Source organism: Ambystoma mexicanum, chromosome 4q (genome assembly GCF_040938575.1).
Source record: "Ambystoma mexicanum isolate Mex_15411 chromosome 4q, UKY_AmexF1_1, whole genome shotgun sequence".
Classification (NCBI taxonomy): Eukaryota; Metazoa; Chordata; class Amphibia; order Caudata; family Ambystomatidae; genus Ambystoma; species Ambystoma mexicanum.
The window spans coordinates 1,251,432,896-1,251,456,416 of record NC_090928.1 but is presented as its reverse complement, the minus strand read 5'-3'; the positions used below and the strand labels follow the sequence as shown (position 1 = coordinate 1,251,456,416).

The 23,521-nt window shown below is 50.1% G+C and overlaps 1 protein-coding gene across 1 annotated transcript in view; it reads left to right on the top strand.

Annotated features, from left to right (window-relative positions):
• The window catches only part of GTPBP2 (GTP binding protein 2), a 277,964-nt gene extending 262,032 nt beyond the window's left edge, over window positions 1–15,932 (top strand). Inside the window, exon 12 of the mRNA XM_069608834.1 lies at window positions 15,189–15,932. Within this exon, the coding sequence (XP_069464935.1) occupies window positions 15,189–15,353 (165 nt within the window). The 3' untranslated portion in view covers window positions 15,354–15,932. The remainder of the gene's footprint in view (window positions 1–15,188) is intronic.
• Window positions 15,933–23,521: the final 7,589 nt, after the last annotated feature.

Genomic DNA, 23,521 nt, shown 5'->3' with positions numbered 1-23,521 from the left:
GGCGCACAGGCATTGGACATGGGTGAACTTGTATGTGCAAACTCAAACACTTGAATCAGTACTCCAGCAACACAGGAGCAGCAAAGCAACTCTAGGTAGCTTTTACCATGAGTCTCAGAGTACTTTAAAAATGAAGAGGATGCAGCAAGATGCCCCCACGATGCAGCAGACCCAGTCACTGGATTCTTGGTCAAGCAAACCGAAGAAGAGACACTGTATGGATCTTTGCAGCAGCAGTCTAGTGGAGAGGCTCTCAGCAAAGGATTCTTCAGTTCTGTGGTTTACGCGCCCTTTTCAAAGCACCAGTGAGGAATGGTTACTGCCCGGTTGATTCAGCCTACTATCTCGGCCCAGTCTTCGGATGAGGCGACTTCAGGGAGCGGAATCTAGCATCTGGAGGTCTGGAAGGAATCCACCAAACTTTCAGGACGATTCGCTCTTCAGACCGCGATGCACTGAACACAGGTCACAGGGTATTAGCGTTTTGCAGCCAGTAAAGGGCACAACTCGTTGTGGGATGGCTCGAAATGCAAGTTGTCTTAGACTGGTTATTCCCACCAGTCGCACTTGTGCGATCTCCATGTCACCTGGCCTAGTAAGATCGCCGTCTTTGTCTTCCCTCTGTCCCCCCTCCCATGCCTCATCGCGCCTTGAAAAACTTGGTATAGGCGCGTTCTAACTTCCATATCATATCAAGGGAGGAAGTCGTCCGGATGGGAGCTTCCCTGTCACTTTGAAAAGAGGGTTGGAGCAGCGCAGCAGTCACTCTGGTGGCTTTGGTGGTCTCTGGAGATTGCTGCAGTTTTCGTCCTCTTCGGAATGCATCTTCCAGTGGTCGACTCTGGCTTCAGCATCAAGACCCTTGCCTTTTATGCAGAAACCCAGCCATTCAGCATGTATACCGTCATTCAAACTTGGCGTGGGGCTGTCCTAAGACAGCCAGCCTCCCAGTTAGAATTGACTCTAAGCAGGCACACTGGAGGATAATGACATGGAGAGTTTCAGAGTCCTCCCAGCCACATTGGCACCTTCAGGCGGACTTCACAAAGGGATCCCAGCAAAGGCAAAAGACACACAATGACTTCCCCCACCCAGCACGGCAGAACAAGGGCCAAGAAATAACAAACCATCATGAGTTGGCAAAAAAAAAGACTGGAACCATTTTAGATCGGTGGTGTCTGTGAAGGTATCCTGAAGCAGACAGACAACTCGTTTAAGTATTGACTCGAAATGTAGGGTTGGATAATGCCTAACTTTCCCTATACTAGGGTGGGATTTCCCTACCTAAATAAACTAAGGATAGTCTTTGTCAGGCGGTCCAAAGCTGAAGTCTGTCTGTTTCCAAAACCTATACTTGCCCTCACGCTTAAATGTATACAATGTGTCGGCAACACAATAAACAGTGTTCAAATAAAGTTCAGAGCTTCTGCCAGCTCTTGGGTTGTAATCCGCTACCCTAAATTCACAATGGTTAAAGCACAGGATTTCCCTTCCCCAAGAGTTCAAATCTTCCAGCTTTTAACATAATTTCATGGGGCACTTCCCAGCTCTTGTGCTATAGTCAATGTTTAGCAATTCATATTGGTAGTTCAGTTCCTTGGCTTCAAAACCACACAATAGGTTGTTGTACAACACAAGCTACGGTATAGGTGATTTCAGGGGCCTTTTCCTACATGGGTGCACTTGGTCTAGGCGCATTTGTCGGACCACACGGTCCACCCATTAGAGATCACGCAACTGATATCCCTGCTCTGCTGCTTTTCCATCAGTTCTATGCCACTGCTTCAATTTGACAGGGATGCGTGATTCACCTGTCACTCTCCGGACACTGTCTCATGGCTTGTTTGGCCACTATGCATTTGTCACACTTTCTTGCACTCTCCTGACTTGTACCAATGCTTGTTTCCTTATCACACACAGTTCCTTGAATTCTCCTGGCTGGTGCCAATGCATGTTTTCTCATAAGTTCTTATATAATGCACAGTTCCTTCTATCGGGCTGATTTAGAAACTTTCTTTCACTTTGCTCAAGGTTCAAGATGCTCAACACTTGCATCCGCTCTGTTCGGTTTTCAACGGTACTTGTATTTGCTTTCCTCTTCGTTCGATATTCAAAAGTGCTAGTAACTACTGTCACTTCTTTCCATATTTAAAAGGACTTATTGGTTTCAGGTCATTCGATATTCAAAATACTTGTTACTATCCTCACTTCGCTTTAAATCACTGCTCAATCGCAAACAAACACATCCACCTCTCTGCACAACAACCCGGACGCCCTTCACCACGCTGCAACAATAAACAAACACCTAGCCATGCACAACAGCACATGGGAATTGTACCGACCCGTAAACCGCACCCAAGCTCAGCGAACGGTGGAAACTGAACTGAAGCTGTCCACCGGACATCACAACTCGCTCTCTACCTGTTCCCGCTATACCCTACTAAGCCTCCACACCTTCCCTGCAGATCCGTCAGGGGGACCACTCCAGTGGTGATGGTGCACGGTACAAATGCCCATTAACATTAAATCAATGTTCCTTACTTGCTTTTTCATATGCACCTGCCAGCCTGGTGTTCCCTATTTGTGGTTCACTCACCGGTTGGATCTCGTAACCCCTTGCAAGGTCCTCGACTGCCACAGGTTTCGTCCTTCCTGTGCGGTACCTCATTCTCCCAGCGGCTTCTTGTGGCTCTGATCACCTGGTGATGCTCCACCTGCAGCTCAGGATCCCTGACTGCTTTGCTCTGTAGTTTTGGCCTCCCTCTTGCGGGCTGCCACCTGCCTCCAGCGTCCTTCAGCTTTGCATACTGCTGCATAAACTCTGGATCCCTAAATGGGTCTCAAGCCCTCCTCTTGTCACACGGCCGATCCAGCGAGGTCTGCCTGCAGTCCGTGGTCCTGCTTCCACAACAGCTGACTCCATTTCCAAATGGATGTCCACTTTTAAAGTGCCCGGCACCATATTGAGTCCAGGACAGACTAGAGCGCTCACCATCAGAACATTAGTTCTGCCTTCCTCGTGCTGTCCTCCTTTTTCGTCCCAGTACACAGTTGAGGCTGATGTGCCTGTATTAACAAAATTGGGATGTCCTCCTAGTTGCTGTCTTCCTTGTCCCAGTATCGAGATGAAGTTTCTTGGGGAATATTTTAAGGGAAGAATAGGTAAAGGGCTGACAATAGCCTATGAAGGCTTGTGGGATGGATGGTTCTTTATGGAAGGGAAATGGCAGATACCATATCTCGCTTAAGGATGACAGCCTCTTCCCCACTCCCCAAGTCTCCTCCATCCAGGTGACCCTCCCTCGCATAATCCACCCCCAGTGTTGGGATCCAAAAGCGATGGCCTTTCCCAGGCCACCCGAGGGGAGGATATAGTGGGAGAAGTGAGGGCACCCTCATGTTCCTCACATGTCCCATGTGTCTCTTACCGCAGCTCCGAATGCAGCCTGTGTTGTATGTTTCACAAAATTGGTAGAAAAAGTATCGACTGCCACCAACCACTCGGATTTTTTACTGTAACTAAAAAGTTACAGAAGAAGTGAGAGGCAGTGTCCCCTCAGCAGTCCACATACGGTGGGGGGCTGCTAGGTTCACAAGTGTAGGTAGGATCAAAAGTATCCTCCTATCCTTGGGAACAGTAGGTCTCACAAGGAATTCACACATAAAACCAGAGGGAAGCTCAACAAGCTTCCAGTAGCACTGCACATGAGGGGCAGTTTGCTACAATAGGAAATTACAGAAAGTGACTCCATCAAAATAAACCTAAAAAGGGGTGCCCAGAGTACAAAAATGAGAATGGGTGAGTGGGGGGAGGGGCATTCCCACTCGCTCATGAGTAGAAAAACAATAGTCAAGTGAAAGGTGCTGGGGGACTCGCCAGGTGAGGAGAATATCACACAAGATAGAAAGTATACCTAATAATGAGTGAGAGAATGTTGTGGTGTTGGCGTTCGACCGCCATGAGGTGGAAAGATGTAGTGTGGGTGGTGGGAGCCAGTGGGTTCCTGTCCTATGTCTTAAAGGTCTTTGCTATAATCTGAATTAACAAACTTAACATGATCGTAACCTGAAGTGGCCAGAAGCATCCTTTATAACGTCAAGCTCTGCCACCTTTGGGAGCGCTAACACTAGTTACAAAGCCCCTAAAGCTCCTATTGATTGGTGCATAATCTCTTGCATCCTTGAGAATTATCCAACTCAGCAGAAAAAACGAAGCTGTGGCTTTTTAGCAGCATGTTCTGTGGGACGTCACTTTTGCTTCTTTGGCATTCTGCAGAATTTACTTTGGCTGTAAGTTTCAGGTGCATCACCTGCCCACCCCTTCTGCTGTATTCAGTGCTCTGAGAAACTCCCAGAAGAATGGTGAAACGGGAACTTTTCTCCATACGCCTAACCGCCTTGCCTAATAAAACGTAGTTCTTTTCTACCCGACTAGGTCTTACCTGACCAAGGGCTCTGGTGGAAAGCCTGGGGTGAGACTTGAGGTGGCGGGCCGAGGCCGCGCATGTGCTTGGCTTTACTCAAAATAGAAGCACTACAGTTTTTATAAGCTGCAAAAACTCCTTGGTCCCATCTCCGCAGGACTGAATGGGCCATCCGTATGGATGAAATAGGACTATGGACTGGGAGTATAGCCGTCACTACAGTCAATCCCCTCTTCTGTCCCTTAATGGCATAAATGACCAGGTTGTGTTTGGGATCCATCATAAATGTATCTTGGTTGATCTAGAAGCGTTGCAACATACAAGGTACTGTGCAGCCCACCACTTCCCAACTGCTCCAAGGTCAAAGCTATCCAGGGATGGCATGAGGTTTTGTGACCGGCAGCAGCCACAGTTTTTCTTCATTTTATGGAGGAGTGTCTTTGTATCTTGGTCTCTGGTATTTGAGAATAGGGAGTTTCTCCAGCATGGGGTCTGGCATGGATTCACATGCTCATGAATATTCCCCGTCGGGCTAGGAATCCTCGGTAAAGAAAAATCAGTATCCGTTTCGTATCTGATCTGTCTTTCTTGGTAGTAACCAATCACTGGTCTCTGGGTCATTCTGCCCCCAGCCAATGACTGCCCTCTCCCTAAGCCCCGCCCCTGGCAGCCATCCTCAGATTTATCTCCTTTTTCAGTTTAATCGAGCCTCAAGCTCCACAGTTTCTACTCCCGATCAACGGAGACCCATTTCGGATTTCTCTACGCCCCTCAAGGGTGACGTTTTTGTTGAGTTGCGCTTCTTGGAGCATTCCAGAAGTTTGAGGCCTACCTCGTGGATGAGAAGAACATGGCCCAGGAGAAGGGAAGCTCGACTCCCGGCAAACTGTTCAGGATCTGCCCTGGATGCAACCTACAAAATGTGGTCAAGGAGGACAAGCATTCGCAATGCCTTTATTGCCTCCACGAGGACAAAACTCACGTGGAGAGGGACAGTGCGTTTTGCATGAACATGTCGGATCGGGCTATGAGGGATCGTTGGACCCGCCTCTCCAGCTGGCTGGAAGGCAAGAGCCCAGCAGGTGAGAAGTCCGAGCGGTCCAAGTCCTGTGAGGGCGCCCCAGCGACGGCTCCTCGACCTACCATCAAACGGCCCGTTGCAAGAAGCCTACAGGGGACGAAGTAAGTCGAGTGGACCTCGCAGTCATCGCCAGGGAGGCCAAGGAGGCGAGGCTGCTTCCAAACAAGACTGAACCGGCCGTTGCGTTGGGCCCCCACCGAAGCACCCTGGTGGGAGGCCGGCTGGCGAAGCTCGTCAGCGTGTGGGAGTCCATCTCCACCGACCGTTGGGTGCTGGATGCCCTGGACCATGGGCACACTTTAATTCCTAAAGAAGTGCCCCCAAATTCCTCCAGTGGCTAGGAAGGAAAACCACGTCCCTCAACTGCTGTTAGAGGGAAGGGCGATGCTCAAGAAAGGAGCCATCGAGATCGTCCCAAAGAGGCTCCGGGGCTCCGGAGTATACTCAAGATACTTCATCAGGAAGAAGACGGGAGGTTGGCGTCCCATCCTGGACCTGCGTCGGCTAAACAAATACATCAAGGCACAGAAGTTCCGGATGGTCACCCTCCAGCACGTGCTGGGCCAGCTGGAGGAAGGCGACTTCCTATCGTCGTTGGATTTGGAGGATTTGTACTTTCACATCCCCATCCTAAAAGGTCACTGAAAGTTTCTCAGGTTCATAGTCCAGGGACGGCACTACCAGTTCAAGGCCCTCCAGTTACGATTGAAGTCTGCGCCCAGGGTGTTCACCAAGTGCCTTGCACCAGTAGAGGCGAAGCTGCGCCTGCAGGGGTTCCACGTCTACCCCTACGTGGACGACTGGCTCATCCGAGCCAGGGACAAGGGAGCTCACCGTGGAACACACAGTGAAGACGGTCCAGCTGCTCACGGACCTGGGATTCTCATCAACTTCCCCAAATCCCACCTGGTTCCGTCGCAGGTCGCGCTGTTTCTGGGAGCCAAGCTCGATACAGTGGCGCGATTGGCCTTGCCGTCGGAGGAAAGAACACAGGCCATCCTGGGCAAGGTACAGCGTCTGCTGGCCACAGCCAGAGTGAGGTCCATCAAGTCCCTGCTCGGGATGATGTCCTCTTGCATCTATCTGGTGCTCCTGTGCAGGCTTCGGATGCGCCCTCTGCAGGAGTTCCTCGACGCCCGTTGGATGCAAGCGACGGGCAGCTTCGAGGACAAGATCTCGCTCAACGAGGTATTCCGCCAGGCAATCCGATGGTGGGACACGCGTGTGCATCTTGTGGCGGGCACAGACTTTCAGACCCTAGCATACCAGGCGACGGTGATGACGGATGCCTCCCTGGAGGGGTGGGGAGCGCACACTGGAGATCTTCACGCGAGAGGCCTGTGGCTCCCGGAGGAGAGGCTGCTTCACATCAACATACCGGAGCTCTGAGCAGTGTTCTCCAGCATGGGGTCTGGCATGGATTCACATGCTCATGAATATTCCCCGTCGTCAGGCTGGGAATCCTCGGTAAAGAAAAAATCCGTATCAGTTTAGTTTCTGATCTCTTTCTTAGTAGTAGCCAATTACTGCCCTCTCCCTAAACCCCGCCTCTGGCAGCCATCCTCAGATTTTTAGTGCACGCTCAAGTGTTGGGATTCCTCGTGTTTAGCTTTCGAGCTTTTTTACTGCGTTTTCAGTTTTTCAGTAGAATTTCTCATTTTTTCAGTTTAATCGAGCCTCAAGCGCCACCGTTTCTACTTCCGATAACGGGGACCCGTTTCGGAATTCTTCTACGCCCCTCAAGGGTGAAGTTTTCGTCGAGTTTACACTTCTTGGAGGATTCCGGGATATCTGCGGCCTACCTCAACGGACATGGCCCAGGACAAGGGGAGCTCGACGCCCGGATCCAAGCTGTTCAGGAACTGCCCTTGATGCGGATTATATAACGTTTTCAAGGAGGACGAGCATTCGCAATGTCTCTACTGCCTCCATGGGGACAAGACGCACGTGGAGAAGGACTGTGCATTCTGCAAGAACCTTTCTGAACGGACCAAACAAGATCGTTGTTCACGCCACGCCACCTGGCTGGAGAAGGGCACAGCAGGTGAGAAGGCAAAGAAGTCTGAGCGGTCTTCTAAGTCCTTTGAGGGCGCCCCAGCGACAGGGGCCCAACAGAAGGCCAAGCACCGCGAGTCCACGGGCTCCGACAGCGGCGAAAGGTCGGGCTCTTCGTTTGCCAAGCAGGGTGCTACTTCCCCGGCACGTTTGACCACGAGCCAGCGCTCTGGTTCGGGGAAGAGGAAGTCTGAGAACCCGGGTAGGCTGCTGGAGCGGCCCCAGTCAATCTCGAAGGGGAGCAAGGTGCTGACCCTACCCCCAAGATGAAGGCCCAGGACGCACCTAAGGTGGTGAGGGCTTTGATCCACCCGGCTAAGGCTTCTACCGAAGCGGTCGCTGCGACCCTGGCGGAGCCGGCTGAGACTGCGCCAATGGAAACAGCCTCTGGGCCCAGAGTAGCCCTGCCGCCGCAGAGGGAATCCTCTTTCCAGCCCATCGCTAAGACCCCCGTGAAGCCCCCGGCTGAAAAAGAGGGGGGGCGGCGGTGGCCATTACAGACTCGGAATCCGCCTCTGAGGAGGAACTGGTGGAGACCGAGAAGGGCATCAACGAAAGGTCCATAGGCCTCAACGAGAGGTTCGAGAAGGTTCGATCCCAGGGGACGGTCCCTGCTGACGTGATCGAAGATAGCAACGACGACGAACAGGGCCCAGTGGAGCGACCATCCCGTCCGTCGCAGCCATTGCCCGAGCCCAGGCTAGCTCGGCGGCCATTTTGTTGGCAATCCAATCCTTATGTACCGAGATAAGGACGAGATTACCACGCACCCCGACGGAGGAGCCAGAACCAGGCCCGTCGGGAAGCCCTCCGAACAAGCGGAGGAGAGTCCACCCCACTCCGCCCTTCGTGCCTGCGAGACCGCTGGACCCCTCATCCCCCTCGCCGGACCCTAGGGAGGATACGGGGACGGACGATGGCGGCGATGACACAGCGAACATCCCGTCGTCAACTTCAACTTCCACTTCCCCGCCGGACAGCGAGGGCAAGAAGTTGGACTCTATGGGACGAGTCATCTCGTCGGCGACGATGATTAAGGCGGCCAATGCCTTAGCGATCGTGGCCCACTACGACAGGGAGCTCTGGTTCAAGATGGCTCCCCTGCTAGATTTCCTGCCTGATGACAAAAGGGCGGAGGCCCTAGAAATTCTGCAGGAGGGCGAGGTGGCGTTGGATCACGCCATAACGGTGGCAATGGACATTGCCGATACCGGATTCCGCTAACTGGGCAATGGAGTTTGCCTCCGACGACAGGGATGGCTCAAGGCGACAGACTTTCGCCAGGACGTCCAGACCAGAGTGTTGGACATGCTGTTTGACAGCAACCTTTTTGGTAAGGCAGTGGACGAGTCTCTACAGGCCATCAAGACCGACTCGGAGACGGCCCGGGCCCTTGGGGTGCTTCACCAGCGACGGCCCTTTAGGAGCCCTGGAGGCAGACGGGGTGCCTCCAAAGGATCCAGCGGTGGCTCCTCCACTTACTGCCAGGCGGCCCGCTCCTCTTCCCAGGAGGCCTACAGAGGTTGCAGCAAGCAAGGGGGTCCCCGCCGTCGTTGCCAAGGAGGCCAAGGCGGCAAGGCTGCTTCCAAGCAAGACTGACCCGGCTGGGTTGTCGGGCCCCCACCGAAGCACCCCCGGTGGGAGGCCGGCTGACAAAGTTCGTCAGCGTGTGGGAGTCCATCTCCACTGATCGTTGGGTGTTGGACACCCTGGCCAACGGGCACTCGCTGGAATTCCAAAAGAAGTGCCCTCGCATTCCTCCTGTGGCCAGGAAGGAGAATCACGTCCCTCAACTGCTGTTGGAAGTAAAGGCGATGCTCAAGAAAGGTGCCATCGAGCTCGTCCCCAAGAGGCTCCGGGGCTCCGGAGGATACGCCAGGTACTTCCTCGTCAGAAAGAAGACAGGCGGTTGGCGCCCCATCCTGGACCTCCGTCGGCTAAACAAATACATCAAGGCGCAGAAATTCAGGATGGTCACCCTCCAGCACGTGCTGGGACAGCTGGAGGAAGGCGACTTCCTATCGTCGTTGGACCTGGAGGATACTTACTTCCACATCCCCATTCTAAAAAGGCACAGGTAGTTCCTCAGGTTCGTGGTTCAGGGACGCCACTACCAATTCAGAGCCCTACCGATCGGATTAAATTCAGCACCCAGGGTTTTCACCAAGTGCCTGGCACCAGTGGCAGCGCGGCTGCGCCTGCAGGGGATCCACGTCTACCACCAACCTGTATGACTGGCTAATCCGGGCAAGGTCAAGAGAACTCACCGTCGATCATATGGCGAGGACCGTCCGGTTGCTCATGGAGCTGGGGTTCGCCATCAACTACCCCAAATCCCACCTGGTTCCTTCGCAAGTAGCACTGTTTCTGGGAGCCAAACTCGATACAGTGGAGCAATTGGCTTCCCCTTCAGAGAGGACCAAGACCATCCTGGGCAAGGTGCGGTGCCTGTTAGCCATGGACGTGGCCAGGGTGAGATCCATCAAGTCCCTTCTCGGGATGATGGCCTCATGCATCTACCTTGTGCCCCTTTGCAGACTTCGGATGCGTCTGCTACAGGAGTTCCTCGACGCCTGCTGGTTTCAGGCGAGGGGCTGCTTCGAGGACAGGATCCCTCTTGACAAGGAGTTCCGTCGGGCGATCCTATGGTGGGGCACCCGGGCTCACCTCACTACAGGCACGGACTTTCAAACCCTGGTGTTTCAGGAGACGGTAACTACAGACGCCTCTCTGGAGGGTTGGGGGGGCCACACCGGAGATCTCCACGCAAGAGGCCTTTGGCTCCCGGATGAGAGGTCTCTTCACATCACCATCTTGGAGCTCTGAGTAGTGTTCTGGGCGCTCAAGTCGTTCCTCCAGTCTCTCGGACATGAGGATCTTCACCGACAACACCACCACGATGTTCTACATACGGAAGCAGGGGGCACCAGATCCCCAGCCCTATCCAAGGAGGCCCAGGATCTGTGGCACTGGGGCGTTGCCCAGGGGATGTTTCTGGTTCCCTTCCACCTGGCAGGAATAAAAAACACCATGACTCGCTCAGCAGGGAGCTGCGCTCGTGCCACAAGTAGGAACTGCGCCAGGATCAAGTGGATCCGCTCTTCCAACTATGGGGCAAACCCCAGATCGACCTGTTCACGACGGTGACGAACTCCAAGTGCTAGAGGTTCGCCAGCAGGTTCCCACAGCCGAGGAGCATGGGCGATGCTTTCTCGTTCACTTGGGACGACCTGTTTCTATACGCGTTCCCTCCATTGCCATTGCTGCTCCGCCTCATCAACCAGCTCAAGAAGTCTAGGTGCAGGATGATCCTCGTCGCACCGGCGTGGCCGAGGCAGATCTGGTTCCCGGACCTTCTGGACTTGTCAACGTCCCTGCCAATCAGGCTGCCGGCGGATGCGGATCTTCTCTCCAGAGAAGGAGGCGCCATTCTCCACCACGACCCACAGTCGCTGAACTTGCAGGCTGGCTCCTGCAGCACTAGAGTTTGTAGGGTACGATATCCCGCCTGATTGCAGAGAGGTTCTTGCAAAGGCCAGGGCGTCCTCAACTCTCAAGTGTTAAGGTCATAAATGGAAGAGGTTCTCTGTCTGGTGCCGTGCACAGAAGATTAACCCTCTGCGAATTACGGCCCCTCAAGTGCTGCCGTACCTGCTGTCGCTGGCCAAGGCTGGACTGGCTCACGCCTCCATAAAAATACATCTGGCTACCATCTCCCGATATACCAGGACGACGGGACGGGCGTCCTTGTGGTCTCATTGCCTGGTGAAGGAATTTATGAAGGGACTATTACGATCGTTCCCGCCGGTGATGGCTCCTGCCCCGGCGCGGGAGCTTAATGTGGTGCTGACCAGTCTCATGGGAGCCCTATTCGAGCCTATGCATTCGGCGCCTTTGAAGTTCCTGTCATGGAAGAGAGCGTTCCTCGTGGCCATCACCTCTGCACGACGAGTGGGAGAGATTCAGGCCCCATCTTGCAAGCCTCCATACTTGACTTTTCATGACACGAGGGTGGTGCTGAGGACGCACCCCTCCTTCATGCCCAAGGTGCCGTCTGACTTCCACCTCATCGAGCCTTTGGTGTTACCAGTTTTCTTTCCGTCGCCTTCGACACCGGCCGAGAGGACTTTGCACTCGCTGGATGTAGCTAGAGCGCTGAATTTCTACGTGGACCGCACAAAGAGTTTTCGGAGGACGTCACAACTGTTTGTGAACTTTGGGTCTGTGGGAAGGCTCTCTCGAAGACTTCCATTTCCAGATGGCTCTCCGGCTGCATCATGAGCTGTCATCTGTTGGCAAACCGACTGGTGGCCGGCTGTCCGAGCCCATTCGACCAGAGCGATTGCTGCTACCAGGGCGTTCTTATCTGGTGTGCCCCTGCTGGACATCTGCAGGGCTGCTACGTGGAGGTCGACGCACACCTTCACGAGATTCTACTGCGTTGACCGGGATTCCAGGGAGGAGTCCAGCGTCGGCCAGGCAGTGCTGCGCAACCTGTTCGCTGAAGGTGAGCCTGGTGAGGAGGTAAGAGATGCTTAATGTTGAGCCTTGCCACCTCCCGTGGTTGTGCATGTGTGTACTGCTATGTATTATATTCATGAGCATGTGAATCCATGCCAGACCCATGCTGGAGAACAGTTAAGTAACTTGTTCCTTGTTCTCAATTGCCATGTGGAGGGCACTTTGGGTATAACTACCTTTCAAGACAAGCCTCTTTTCTCAGTGTTAATAGCTTCTCGGTGGTGAAGTAGTCTCCTACATGCTGTGAGATATTTCACCCATCACAGTACATCACTTTGGTGGTTTCCCATAAACATCTTCCTCCTTTCCTAACCACTGGCTGTTACCCAAGAAGGGACTTCCGACATCCAATTCTCCTTTTCAGACTAGAACATTCGTAATCCGAAAGCTTTCCACCAGGAGACTGCTCCAATCAAATGGCTGCTTGGTCTACCATTGGGGAGTTGCGTGAATGGCACACATTGTATCTTTTATTCTAGATTCAGTCCTTAGATTATTTAATTTTCATGTTTAACTAGAGTGTGCATCAGTTTCAGAAACACTTTTTGTAGTAGGATCTTGTGGCTTTATGCTGCTCTGGGACTCTATCAGGAATTGAGTGGTTGGAAGCCCTTCGAGACTGTCTGGGCTCTTCCCCAGTGTAGAATGTGCATGCAGTTCAAGCGTCTTACGCAGATAGTATTCGGTGGCTTGGCGCTTGTCTCTCCAAGACTGTTTTGTCTGGTTGTATTATCTTCCATGGAAATAACATTCTTACGGTCCCTTGACTGAAGCGCCTTCTACAACCTTTCAAAGAAATTTGTGCAATATGCATTCCATGTGTTTTTATTTTTTATGTAACTCTCAGATTTCCTTTCTTCCCTTAATTAAATTCCTTTTGTTTGCCGCTTTTCTCTTCATTGGTAGACCACTGTTAAATGTATGCTACAGGAGATTTTAAATTTGTCTGCAATAAAGTACAATCCAAAAGAATGGTTTGCCTGGGGTTGTTTATCAAGGTCTTTTCTCTGGCACCTTTTTAGTGTGCCCATTACATAGCTTTGGTGTAGCCCTTTAGTGAAAGGTGCCAAATGCACATTGGCATGTGGGATAATGTTGATGTTGTTTCACACCTGCAAGGCATACATTAGTTTTCAAAAATTGATTAGCACAGTTTGCTAATTAATTTGTTCTTGATTAGCAAACACCCGCATTTGATTAACAATGTTGTACTAATCTTTTTAATGCCACCAGAAGATACTTGTGCCCAAGATATAAAGGAGCAACAATACAGCAGTTTTGTGTTCCTGCTGAAGTAAGACATTAGTGAGATAAGTCAGGCCTTACAAATTCTTTAAAATTCTGCTAGACCTGCAGGTTGAGCAAAACTTTGTTTACCCACTGGACTGAAGAGACATGCACTAGACCCATGGCAACAGATGACGACACATTTAAATGAACTTTCTGTAAAATGATACATGTCACCACAAGCCCACTTTATTTTGGCACACTGCTGCCGCCCAAAGGCCAGCCATGCACAGTTCAACTGTTATTTGACATTTACTGCAAACAAAGTAAAGTTTAAATAAGTTTCCAACATACCCTGCAAATGGTACTGGCCCTTCTTAAAATCTATTCGACTCCGCAAGTGGGAAAAATACTTTGAGCCCTGGATGATTGTCTGTAAAAAGGTTGGCAGCTGCATGAATGGGCACACAGACATGGATATGATAAAAGACTCTGAAAACAGTTTGGCCAGCTCTCTCTACTGCATGTGCAACTATATAATGCAATCATAATACTAGCACAAAGTGATCTCAGGAGGCCAACTACAGTGTACAGTTTTGCCGTGGGTCTGTAAATGTACAGACTGGATGAAACTATTGGTTGCTGCTTTGAGTTGATCTCAAGTTAACTTTGTGTATTCATTATGTAAAAGACTAAGCAGAGTGGATGGCGTAGCAGGCAGAGAACTGGGCCAACTAGGCAGAATTGTGGCCATCTCACATTCAGGGTAGTAGGTATAAAGCAATATGGTAAGATAGAATGTGAAGGAGTATGGGATGAGCTCATGGGTTGAGCACCAGCTGCAAGCTGTATGTAACCAGTAGACCACATAACTACTTTTGCCATCAAAGCATTTGGGTGAGTGGTCCTTTTCAAAAGTGTCCACTCGTCAATATGATGCATCCTCCCCAACAAAATGAAATCTAGTTGACACTGAGATTTAGATGCACTTAACTGTAAAGCATGGAGACAATGTAGGTTTTACAGTAGCAATAATGTAATTCTGCATTATGTAACCAATTACATTTTTAGAAAAGGAATTAAAAGCCTTTTTGTAAAGAAATAACTAACGCATACTGCCCTTTGGCAGCCCAGATACAATTAGCTTTATAGTATTATCCTGATTATTTCTGGTTTGCAGTTATTTGAAAAAGAAAATGTTCATAGCAATCCCACACAGGCCTTTTGGCACATGACTGAAGGCGATGATTACTGCTACACTCTCTCTCAGTTGGCCCCTTTGAACTTGCAGTCAACAGAGAATCGAGGGTGGAGAGAGCTCTGAAGGCAAGAGGAATGCTGGGTGAGCTGCACCGGTCAATTGCTGTCTTTCCACAGGCATTCAGAGTATGGCTGTTCTGAACTGTTTTCATTGATCTCTGCCTCCAGGTCAGGCATTCAGAGCCTCGTTCTGAGGAACTGTTTCTATTGATCTCTGCCTGGATGTTGTGCTTTTGCTGTCCCACTTATCGTTTGCTCTCGACAACGCTGGGACATGAGAATAATTTAAAGTTGGACACTTAAGTATCTTCAGTCACAAAGCTCATCCTCTGCTGATGGGCAGGGAATATGGAATCGGCATACATGTGTAGGGAGAGTAGTGAGGGATAGCCAGCTCTCTGGTGTCTTCGCTTAGAGTTCTGGGGATAACCTGCTCTAGTGGACGACATCCAAATCATATCATATTACTGAATGGGTTGAAGGTCTAAGAAAACAAATATTATGGTGAGTAACTTCATTTCATCATTCCAAAGCTTTAATGTAATCCAATTGTTGAAACAAGTAAAAAATATTCAATTTACCATGCATAAAGAAGTCTGAAACCTGTGTCTGTCCCTCAGGACAAGCTTCGCACTGGAGAGAAAGCAGTTGTGCGCTTCCGGTTCTTCAAACATCCCGAATATCTGAAGATTGGCACCAAGCTACTGTTCAGAGAAGGAGTCACCAAGGGGATCGGGCATGTCACCCACCTGCAGCCAATCACCACACAGTCTAGTGACCCTTGAAGAGGCGGAGAACATTAGAAAGGAGAAGGGACTTGCAGAGTGTCTACTGCTGTCCAGTCTCACTCCACTTACTGGAGCTGCTCTGCCTTTGGATTGAAGGCCCTCTTATGGATTGTTATTGTGGCTTTAAGAGGAGCTGCACAGCCCATGAGAAGTCCTGGGTCAGCGTCCTTCCTGCTCCTCGAACAGGCTGAAAACGTGCATCAGCCTCTTGCCCCCACACCCCCCATGAAGCTCTTGCACCTTGTGTCGCATAAAAAGAACTGAGCATGTTTTAGCAACCTTTTTCTTAACCCTAAGCAAAATCTGTAGCATTGCATTTTTCTTTTTAATTTAAAGGATTTGCTTTGATCTTATCTTAAGTGAAAGATTTTAAATGTGCTTTTAGTGGCGACTTTGTTTGGTTCCGTTCCCTCCTATTGCCAGCTGCTTCTCTTCTGTTTTGGTTTAGCCTGGTATGGTCTCCAGATGGGAGTTTGGTGGAGAAGGTGACCTCGTCCAGGTCTACGGAAGCTTCTGAGATGCCTTTTTACAAATAAAATGGCTAGACTGATGCCAGCTTTGGCTTCACCAAAGGAATCTGTAGCTGGGTACTTGTGTAATTTCCCAAAGCACCCACCACGACCTCCTCTTGCACTCCTCCCTGCCCTATGTCTCAACTTTCCCATTGCCCCGGCCAGATATGTAGAAAATGTGTTTATTTTTAGAAGGTACCCTGGAAGTAAAATGGACAGTGAGCTGTGGTCCCTCTGTTCTGTCGTCCTAGGCTTTGGGTTTGTTGTGCAAGCTCAGTCCAGCTGTTGACTGTATTTTTATGACTTTGGACGATGTGTTCTGTAGCGCTGAGCGTGTTAATCAGGGTAGAGCTCCTACCTTTCTGAGGTTCTGGTCCCACTCAGTGGTTTTTCTCCTGCTCTTCTAATACAAAGAGCAGTACTAGATCTCTAGCCAAGGTCTGGGATTCAACACCACACTAGAACAAGTGAGCAGAGCCTCTGAGATTCTTCACACTGCTCAAACGACTAGGTCCTGCCCTTTTATTTTATCTTAGTTTTCACTTTTTTATTTTGCTATTGCTCCTGTTTTGTTCCGTCATCTTTCCCACTTCTGTCCTTTACCCAGAAGAACACTACTGTAAATATCAGGAACCAAAACTTGGGCCTCCACAGTTGACCGTGTGGAAAGAATTTACTCTGGTTTCTCTTTGATGGCGAGAACATACATGGTCCCTACACAGCCCCATGCTCCGCCAATGATGGGTCAGTCATGTGGCCAACATCTGACATTGCCCAGCTTTCTGTTTTGGCCAGTCTCTACCAATGTCATTTTTGTTGGCACCTCTGCTATGTATTTTCCAAACCTTACATACGGACTGTCTATCAAGTACATTTCAAGGACTTGTCATATTTTCAAACTTGACTGTGAGGGACTCGCTGGCCACTGTGGCGATATCTTCCTGTACTGTCCAGTTGAATGGGCTGGACAACATCATTTCTGGTTTATTTCAAAGTCTTACGGTTTCTGAACTCTTCAGTGCACCCTGAGTGTTTAGTTTCAATGGGTTATTTTCAAACAATAGATCCTCTGGCACTAAATGGGGTACAAACGCTTAAGCAAGTGTAAAATAAGCTACTGTTTTTGTTGGCACCATTATTTAGTTTCAGTAAGGTCCGCCTCTGTTCAGCAGGCAATGCCATTTCTTTCTGGCCTGGGGCTCAGTTTCCTAGTGTCTGAGTGACACTGGACTGCATTTACTGAAGTCACTATTACAGCGTGTGGGCGCTGGCGCCCCTTTCTTGAGTACCACTGTGAAGGTTGTTGAGCCTGGCGTTTGTGCAGTGAGATTGCCATGCATCATTCAATCCTACTCGCTCCCTAATCCGAGTTCTGACACAGTATTTGCATTTCAGCGCATGAAGTGTTCATCTGGTCACCAGTAAGTATTGATTATTGCCTTGCTTATTGAGTCACATCAGCCCATGTGACTGCCGATGGGTGCTTTGTTGAATGTTCTTGCCTTTGCTCAGTATGCCATAATCCCTCTGTCTGCCATTGCAGTGCCTGCCTATGGTCAACAGCCCAGTCGATCATAAGAGTCTCTCTGATACGACCTTGCATACGAGGGTTGCCCTCCTTCTTGCCAGGGCCACTCTAGGAAGAGTAAGACGCCCAGTGTCATTGTTGAGCAGTCTGTCTGACCGCCCCCTGCTCCATCCCCTTGTCTTAAGTGATTCCTTGTTCTCCCCTGCCTCCTGTGGAAGGCTCTCCCTTTGCTTCATGTTGTACATTCTTGAGCTGTTTGTTTACCTTTTGTAAAGCAGAGCTATATAAATGTTTTAAAAGGTGTCTCTGCATATATAATGTACAGAAAAGAAAGTTTTATTGAATTAAATATATATATTAAGGTGTCCTGCTTTGATTATTTACGAGAAAAATGCTTACAAACTTTGTCTTGCTTATTTGTGTGTATTATTATGCTGTCCCATTATAAAGGGTAAGTAGGCACTCCAAGGCTGAGGATCTCCCCCCCCCCCCCCGCACCTCCTCGAAGTACACCCCTTGTATTGTAGAGGATGCTACTAGCTGGTATTTTCCTTCAACTGAGGATTCTCGTCTTGATTGTCAATAGTGTGATAACAACGTACTTTAGCATCTTGCTCTCCCTCCCGTTTTGTTTGAAAACTGGTCAATGTATGCAGTGTTACCCAGAGGAAAATTAACAATGTTGTGGTGCTCCTTCTGAGGTGTACTTTGAGAATATTACCTTCCTGGAGATTTCAATACATAGTACCTGCTCTCCCTCCTTCACAACTGGTTGGAAATGCATGCACCACAGGCTGGATGGGAAAGGCGCTTCTCCAAAGAGGATGTCGCTTGGTATGGTACATGCACTCAATCCCCAGGCATTACCAACCGTCGTGTCCCAGTGCCCTTTTTTCTGCACTCTGTTGGATTTGGGAACAGCTTCTGTGTGCCTCCCTTTTTGGGAAGTGATTATTTCTTTCTCTGTTTTGCTCTTGCCTCTCCTAGAGGGGCATTTTTTTTAATGGGACTATTTTTCTTAACATTTGCTTCTCTCCCCCCGTGCTGCTGCTGTTTGGGTTCAAGCAATATATGGGATGCAGTAAGAATGTATGGGCGTCTGACCCTCACACTACGCCTGTGCAAACTGTATCTTCCGATTCCTGTCAGTTCTGTGCTGGTATCAAATCCAAGTCACTGAGAACTCACTTAGCCTTAATGCTCCGGAAGGTTCTGGTACCCTGGTCCACCGTGTTCTCGGACTAGGGACTGAAGACTTTATCTTAGTGATTTGAAGGGATTTGGGACTGGATGTGGTCTGCGATTCAGCATAGCCTTTCGGGAGCAGTGTTAAGGTCACCCCTCAGCTTTCAAGGGATCTTCCATCGCCCGTTCATGAGTTCTCTCCGGGCTTGTGCATCTGTGACTACCTCTTGATGGAAAAGCAGAGTCGCAGGTTTGGCTTTCAGTACTGGGTGACCTTTTCACTCGAGACAAGGTACGGAATGCACTGGCTTACACCTCAAGGGTCCCCCACTCTAGGGTTATCTTCAACAAAAACATTGTCCAGTACACCTTCCCTGGAGAGAGACCACCTTTACAGAGACCACATATACACTGTTCCACTTGACGGTTCAGTTCCCCAGCCGCACATGCTAAATGAGCCATGCAAGGCTGGGAGCGTTTTGCTTCCCCAGCCTTGAAAAGCTCATTGCAAATGTTTACTGGGCAACTGCATATCTAGATGTGCAAGGGGGCACCCCTGTGACTGCCTTCAGATAAATACAGACAGCAGGCTTGAGTGGGGCATTTGATCACCCATGCTCAGGCCCCTGCACGCATGTGCAGGAAGCTGTTGCTGCCTGATTCCTGTTCATGCTGCAGGAGCTGGAGCACTGGGGAGAAACTTCAGGACCGGGGCAGAAGGTGATCTTATGTTTGTTTATTGATTTAAATGTGTATGGATGCGTGTATGCTTGTGATGCGAGTGTATGATGATGGTTGCTTGTGTGAATGAGTGGGTGCTTTTTGCTGTGTGAATGTTGTATGAATTTTTGTATGTTCATTTATTCCAAAATGTATATGGATGTGTATGCTTGTATTATGATGGGTGTATTTTATTTATTGGACACTTCTAATGTGCCTATATAACAAATGGTGTTTCAAGTCGCCAGAAGACAAAAAAGATAGGCGCGCACAGGGGAAGAAAAATAACAGTCCTACTAGGCCTGGGCATTCGGATCGTGCAAGTGCAGTAACAGGAAGTGCCGGGGGGGGGGGGTGGCAGGGATAATGCTAAGGGGTTGAAGACTCCTATGGATTTCAGCGACTGATGCTTCGGTGGATGCTGTCAACAGCATGACCTTGGACCTCCGGCCAGGTCTATACAGTAAGGAGAATGTGGGTCCCTGGGGTTTGAGTCTCTTTAGAATGCATTTCCTTTCCTCCCCCCACCCCCCTTACCCTTCTGGTCTTGCTGTCGCCCTTTACCTCCACTATGGAGAGGACTCCTTTTAAGTTTTGCTTGTCCTGCAACTGCAAATACCTGTGGAAAGACATTCACCGAAAGTGTAACAAGTGTCTCCCTTGTGATCACGATGAGCGATCCTGCAAGTCTTGCCACCTTTTGCGTCTAAAGACGCTAAAAGATCGGCAGACGAAGCGATGGGCGGCCTACACCATGCAGGCCGGGAGTGGTTCTCCCATTGGCGCAGGCGCCGCTTGTGACGAGGATTCAAGCGGCAGCCAGGGCTCTGATGTGCCGATAGGCAGGCCACCAGTGCTGCTCTGGGGAGACTACATCCCGACGACAGGGGCACACCAGCACCACAAAATGAAAAGCGCACAACCCCACAAACTCCCTCGACGGATTTGTTGAGTAAGCTACAGACGCCAAAGGTCCCATTGATGGTTTCAACGTTGACCACCAATCCTCATGATAGGCCGCCCTCCCCGCACCCATCGTCATGGCATGTGTCCGGGCATGCAAGCCATAAGGGCGTCTCCACCAAACAACACGAGTGCTGACGTGCCATCTAAGAGCGTGTCAGCCCCAAAGGGTTCTGCGATGCCGCAAACCTCAACAAAACCTACAGGCACATCAAACCCTCCTCGATCCTCAGGAGCTATGCGAGAGTCTTGCGCCCATTGTTTTGGCTGAAAATAAATCTAAAGACTTGTCCAAGTGTCTAGAGGAATATTCAGAAGGGTCACTACCCCTCTCTAATATGCCTGATAAATCTCGACCTCCAAAGGAGTCCTGTCCTCTAGAAGAGCCCCCCTCAAACACCCTCTACAGACCTCTGGTTCATCGCTATGGACCAGAGTCAGGTTTGAAGGTTACATGGACAAACATTCAAAGTTTGTTGACTTCTCTGAGAAATGTATTACCCCCAAAAAGACCTAGGGAGGAGGTTTCCTGTCCTACTCTTTCAAATGTACACAAACTTTCCAGTCGATTTTCCCCAGGAAGAGGTCTTGGGATTCTCAGAACCTGAAGAAATCTGAGGACCCCTATGGTTGGGAAGAAAATTCTTTTGAAGAGACACCAGACCAGTGCCCAGACTGGGGTGAGGAACAGCTGTTAGAGGAAGCACCATGGCTTTCCCCCACTACAACTCCAGATCCAGACACCCTTTGTGTAGACCCTCCCTCCTCAGAGGCAAGCCTCACCCATTGACAATGGAATGGCCTTCAACGCAATCCTAAAGAGGGCTGCAGAACATTTTCAAATTTTCACACAAGAGGCAGTACAGGACACAGAATTTGTGGAAGACATCCTAAAAGAGAAACCACCCACAAGTCGGGCGATCCCACTGCGTAACTCTATTAAGAAGCGCTTCGCACCCTCATTGTTGCCCCCATCTCTTACAAGAACGGTCAACCCTCGAGTAGAAAAGCTTTTTCGCCCCTCCCCTTCTGACCTGCTGTATATCCGGGGCCATGCTACTCCCGAATCCCTGGTAGTCACTACTACAAGGAAGAGCCGGCGTGCCGTTGTCTACGGCAGAGCCACCACCAGACAAGGACTGAAACGTTGTACACCCTTGGAAAGCGCATCACCACGTTAGCAGCATATTCCACTAGAATTGCCAATAACACTACACTGCTGGCAAGTTATAGTGACGTACAATGGAACTTACTTCAGGGTGGCCTACAAGAAGTCCTGGAACTGGTACGATCACGCCTGCTGGCGTTGTCTCGGAAGGGAGATGGGTCAACCAAAATATTCTGAAGAATACCTTGGATGCTGCTTAAACAGCGGGGCAGCCCCTGGCCCACGGTACCCTTATCAAAAGGCACGCCTGGCTCAAAAATGTGGACTTTAAACCTGAGACACAGGCCTCCCTTATAAAACAAACTCGTGGAGGAGACTAATTTGTTTGGGAAGGCAGTAGACGATGCCTTAGTGTCATGCTCCTTCTTTGCCGTTTCTCTTAGGGTCTTCCTGGAATTTGATTCAGAGACTTATCAACAGCAAGGAGGTAGCTCTCGCTGTTCCTTTCGGGGGCAATCCTTCTCACGTTCCCTCACAAACAGTATGGGACAGGGAGTGCACCATTGTCCTCCGGACAGAGTGCATCTGCCACAGGTCAATACCAACAAAGGGGTCAGCGAAGAGGCAAAGGCATTGGTAGGATCTCCACCCCAAGAAGCTACCCAGTCTCCGCTCAAAGATTACTCGCCAGTGGGGGTCCCCTTCCATGCCTCCTCGGTCGGGGGACAAATAACATCTTTCCTTCACGCATGGGAGGGGGTGACTTCAGACCAGTGGGTGACTATTGAATACCCAGAAGACTGTAGATCTCCTCTTCAATCTGGAATTCTCGGTCAACGAGGAAAAAGTCCAGCCTAGACCCCAGTCGGGTCAAGCAGTTTCTGGGGGCTCTAATTCGGATCAAAGACTGCCTTGTCTTTCCCTCCAACGAGAGGGTTCAAAACCTGCTGTTCCAGATCCCTCACTGTGTAGCCAGCCGTGAGGTGACCATACTAAAAACCAATGCGAGTTTTGGGGATGATGGCCTCCATTTATTTAGTTCCACATGCACGTTTGCGCATGCGCCCCATGCAAGAGTGGCTCTCCAGCCAATGGTGTCAGACCAGCGGACAATGGGACAATCTAGTGGTTGTCTCGGAAGCCCTTGTTCTCTCTGCAGTGGTGGTCGAGAGAAAACCTCTTGCAGGGGAAGACCTTCACCAACCCTGCCGTAGAAGCCACTCCGCATAGACCCCTCTCTCACGGGGTGAGGGGCTTGCCTCCTTCATCAGATGGCACACAGCGTTTGGTACCCAACAGTAGCATCCAACCCCATAAACCTGTTGGAATTATTAGCAGTGTTCAAAGGCCTGTAGGCTTTCAGACACACCTACAGGGAAAGACGGTGCTGGTCCTCACGGCCCTGTATTACCTGAACAAATGGGGCCACGCACTCTCCAGTGCTATCCAAACTCTCAGAACATATGGAAGTGGGCTCTCAAACACAAGAGGTTACTCCTGTATCAACACGTTCCAGGGGAACTCAATCTTCTAGCGGAAGTGCTCAGCAGAGACTTCCCACTACCCAGAGTCTGAATGGCAATTACAGAGACATTGTCTCCAATGTCTTCGCAGACTAGGGCTTCCCAGAAATCGACCTGTTCGCGACTCTGGAGAACACTCAATGCCCAGACTATACCTCTAGGTACCCGCAGAATCGCTCCAAGGGGAATGCACTCTGGATAACATGGTCAGGGAAATTTGTCTATGCTTCCCCAGACTCCCCTACTGAACAAGATAGTGCACAACATGCACCAGGAACCAGTCACTATGATTCTGGTGGCCCGTCAACCCTGGTTTTCTCATCTGTGGGCAATGTCGCTCTCCCCTGTGAGGAAGCTGCCATTCCTATAAAACATGCTGTTGCAAGACAATAGGGAGACTCTACATTCATGCCCGCAAACTTGCAATTTAGAAGCCTGGCTCCTGAAGTAGAGTTCGGACACGTCCACCTTCCTCAAAGATGCATGGACATACTTAAAGAAGTGCAAAAACAAAACACCAGACACTGCTACTCCAGCAAATGGAAGCGCTTTGTAGTCTGGTGCAATACTAAGAGCATCAATCCTATTGAATGCTCACCAAGGCTTATGGTCCTGTACCGAACTCC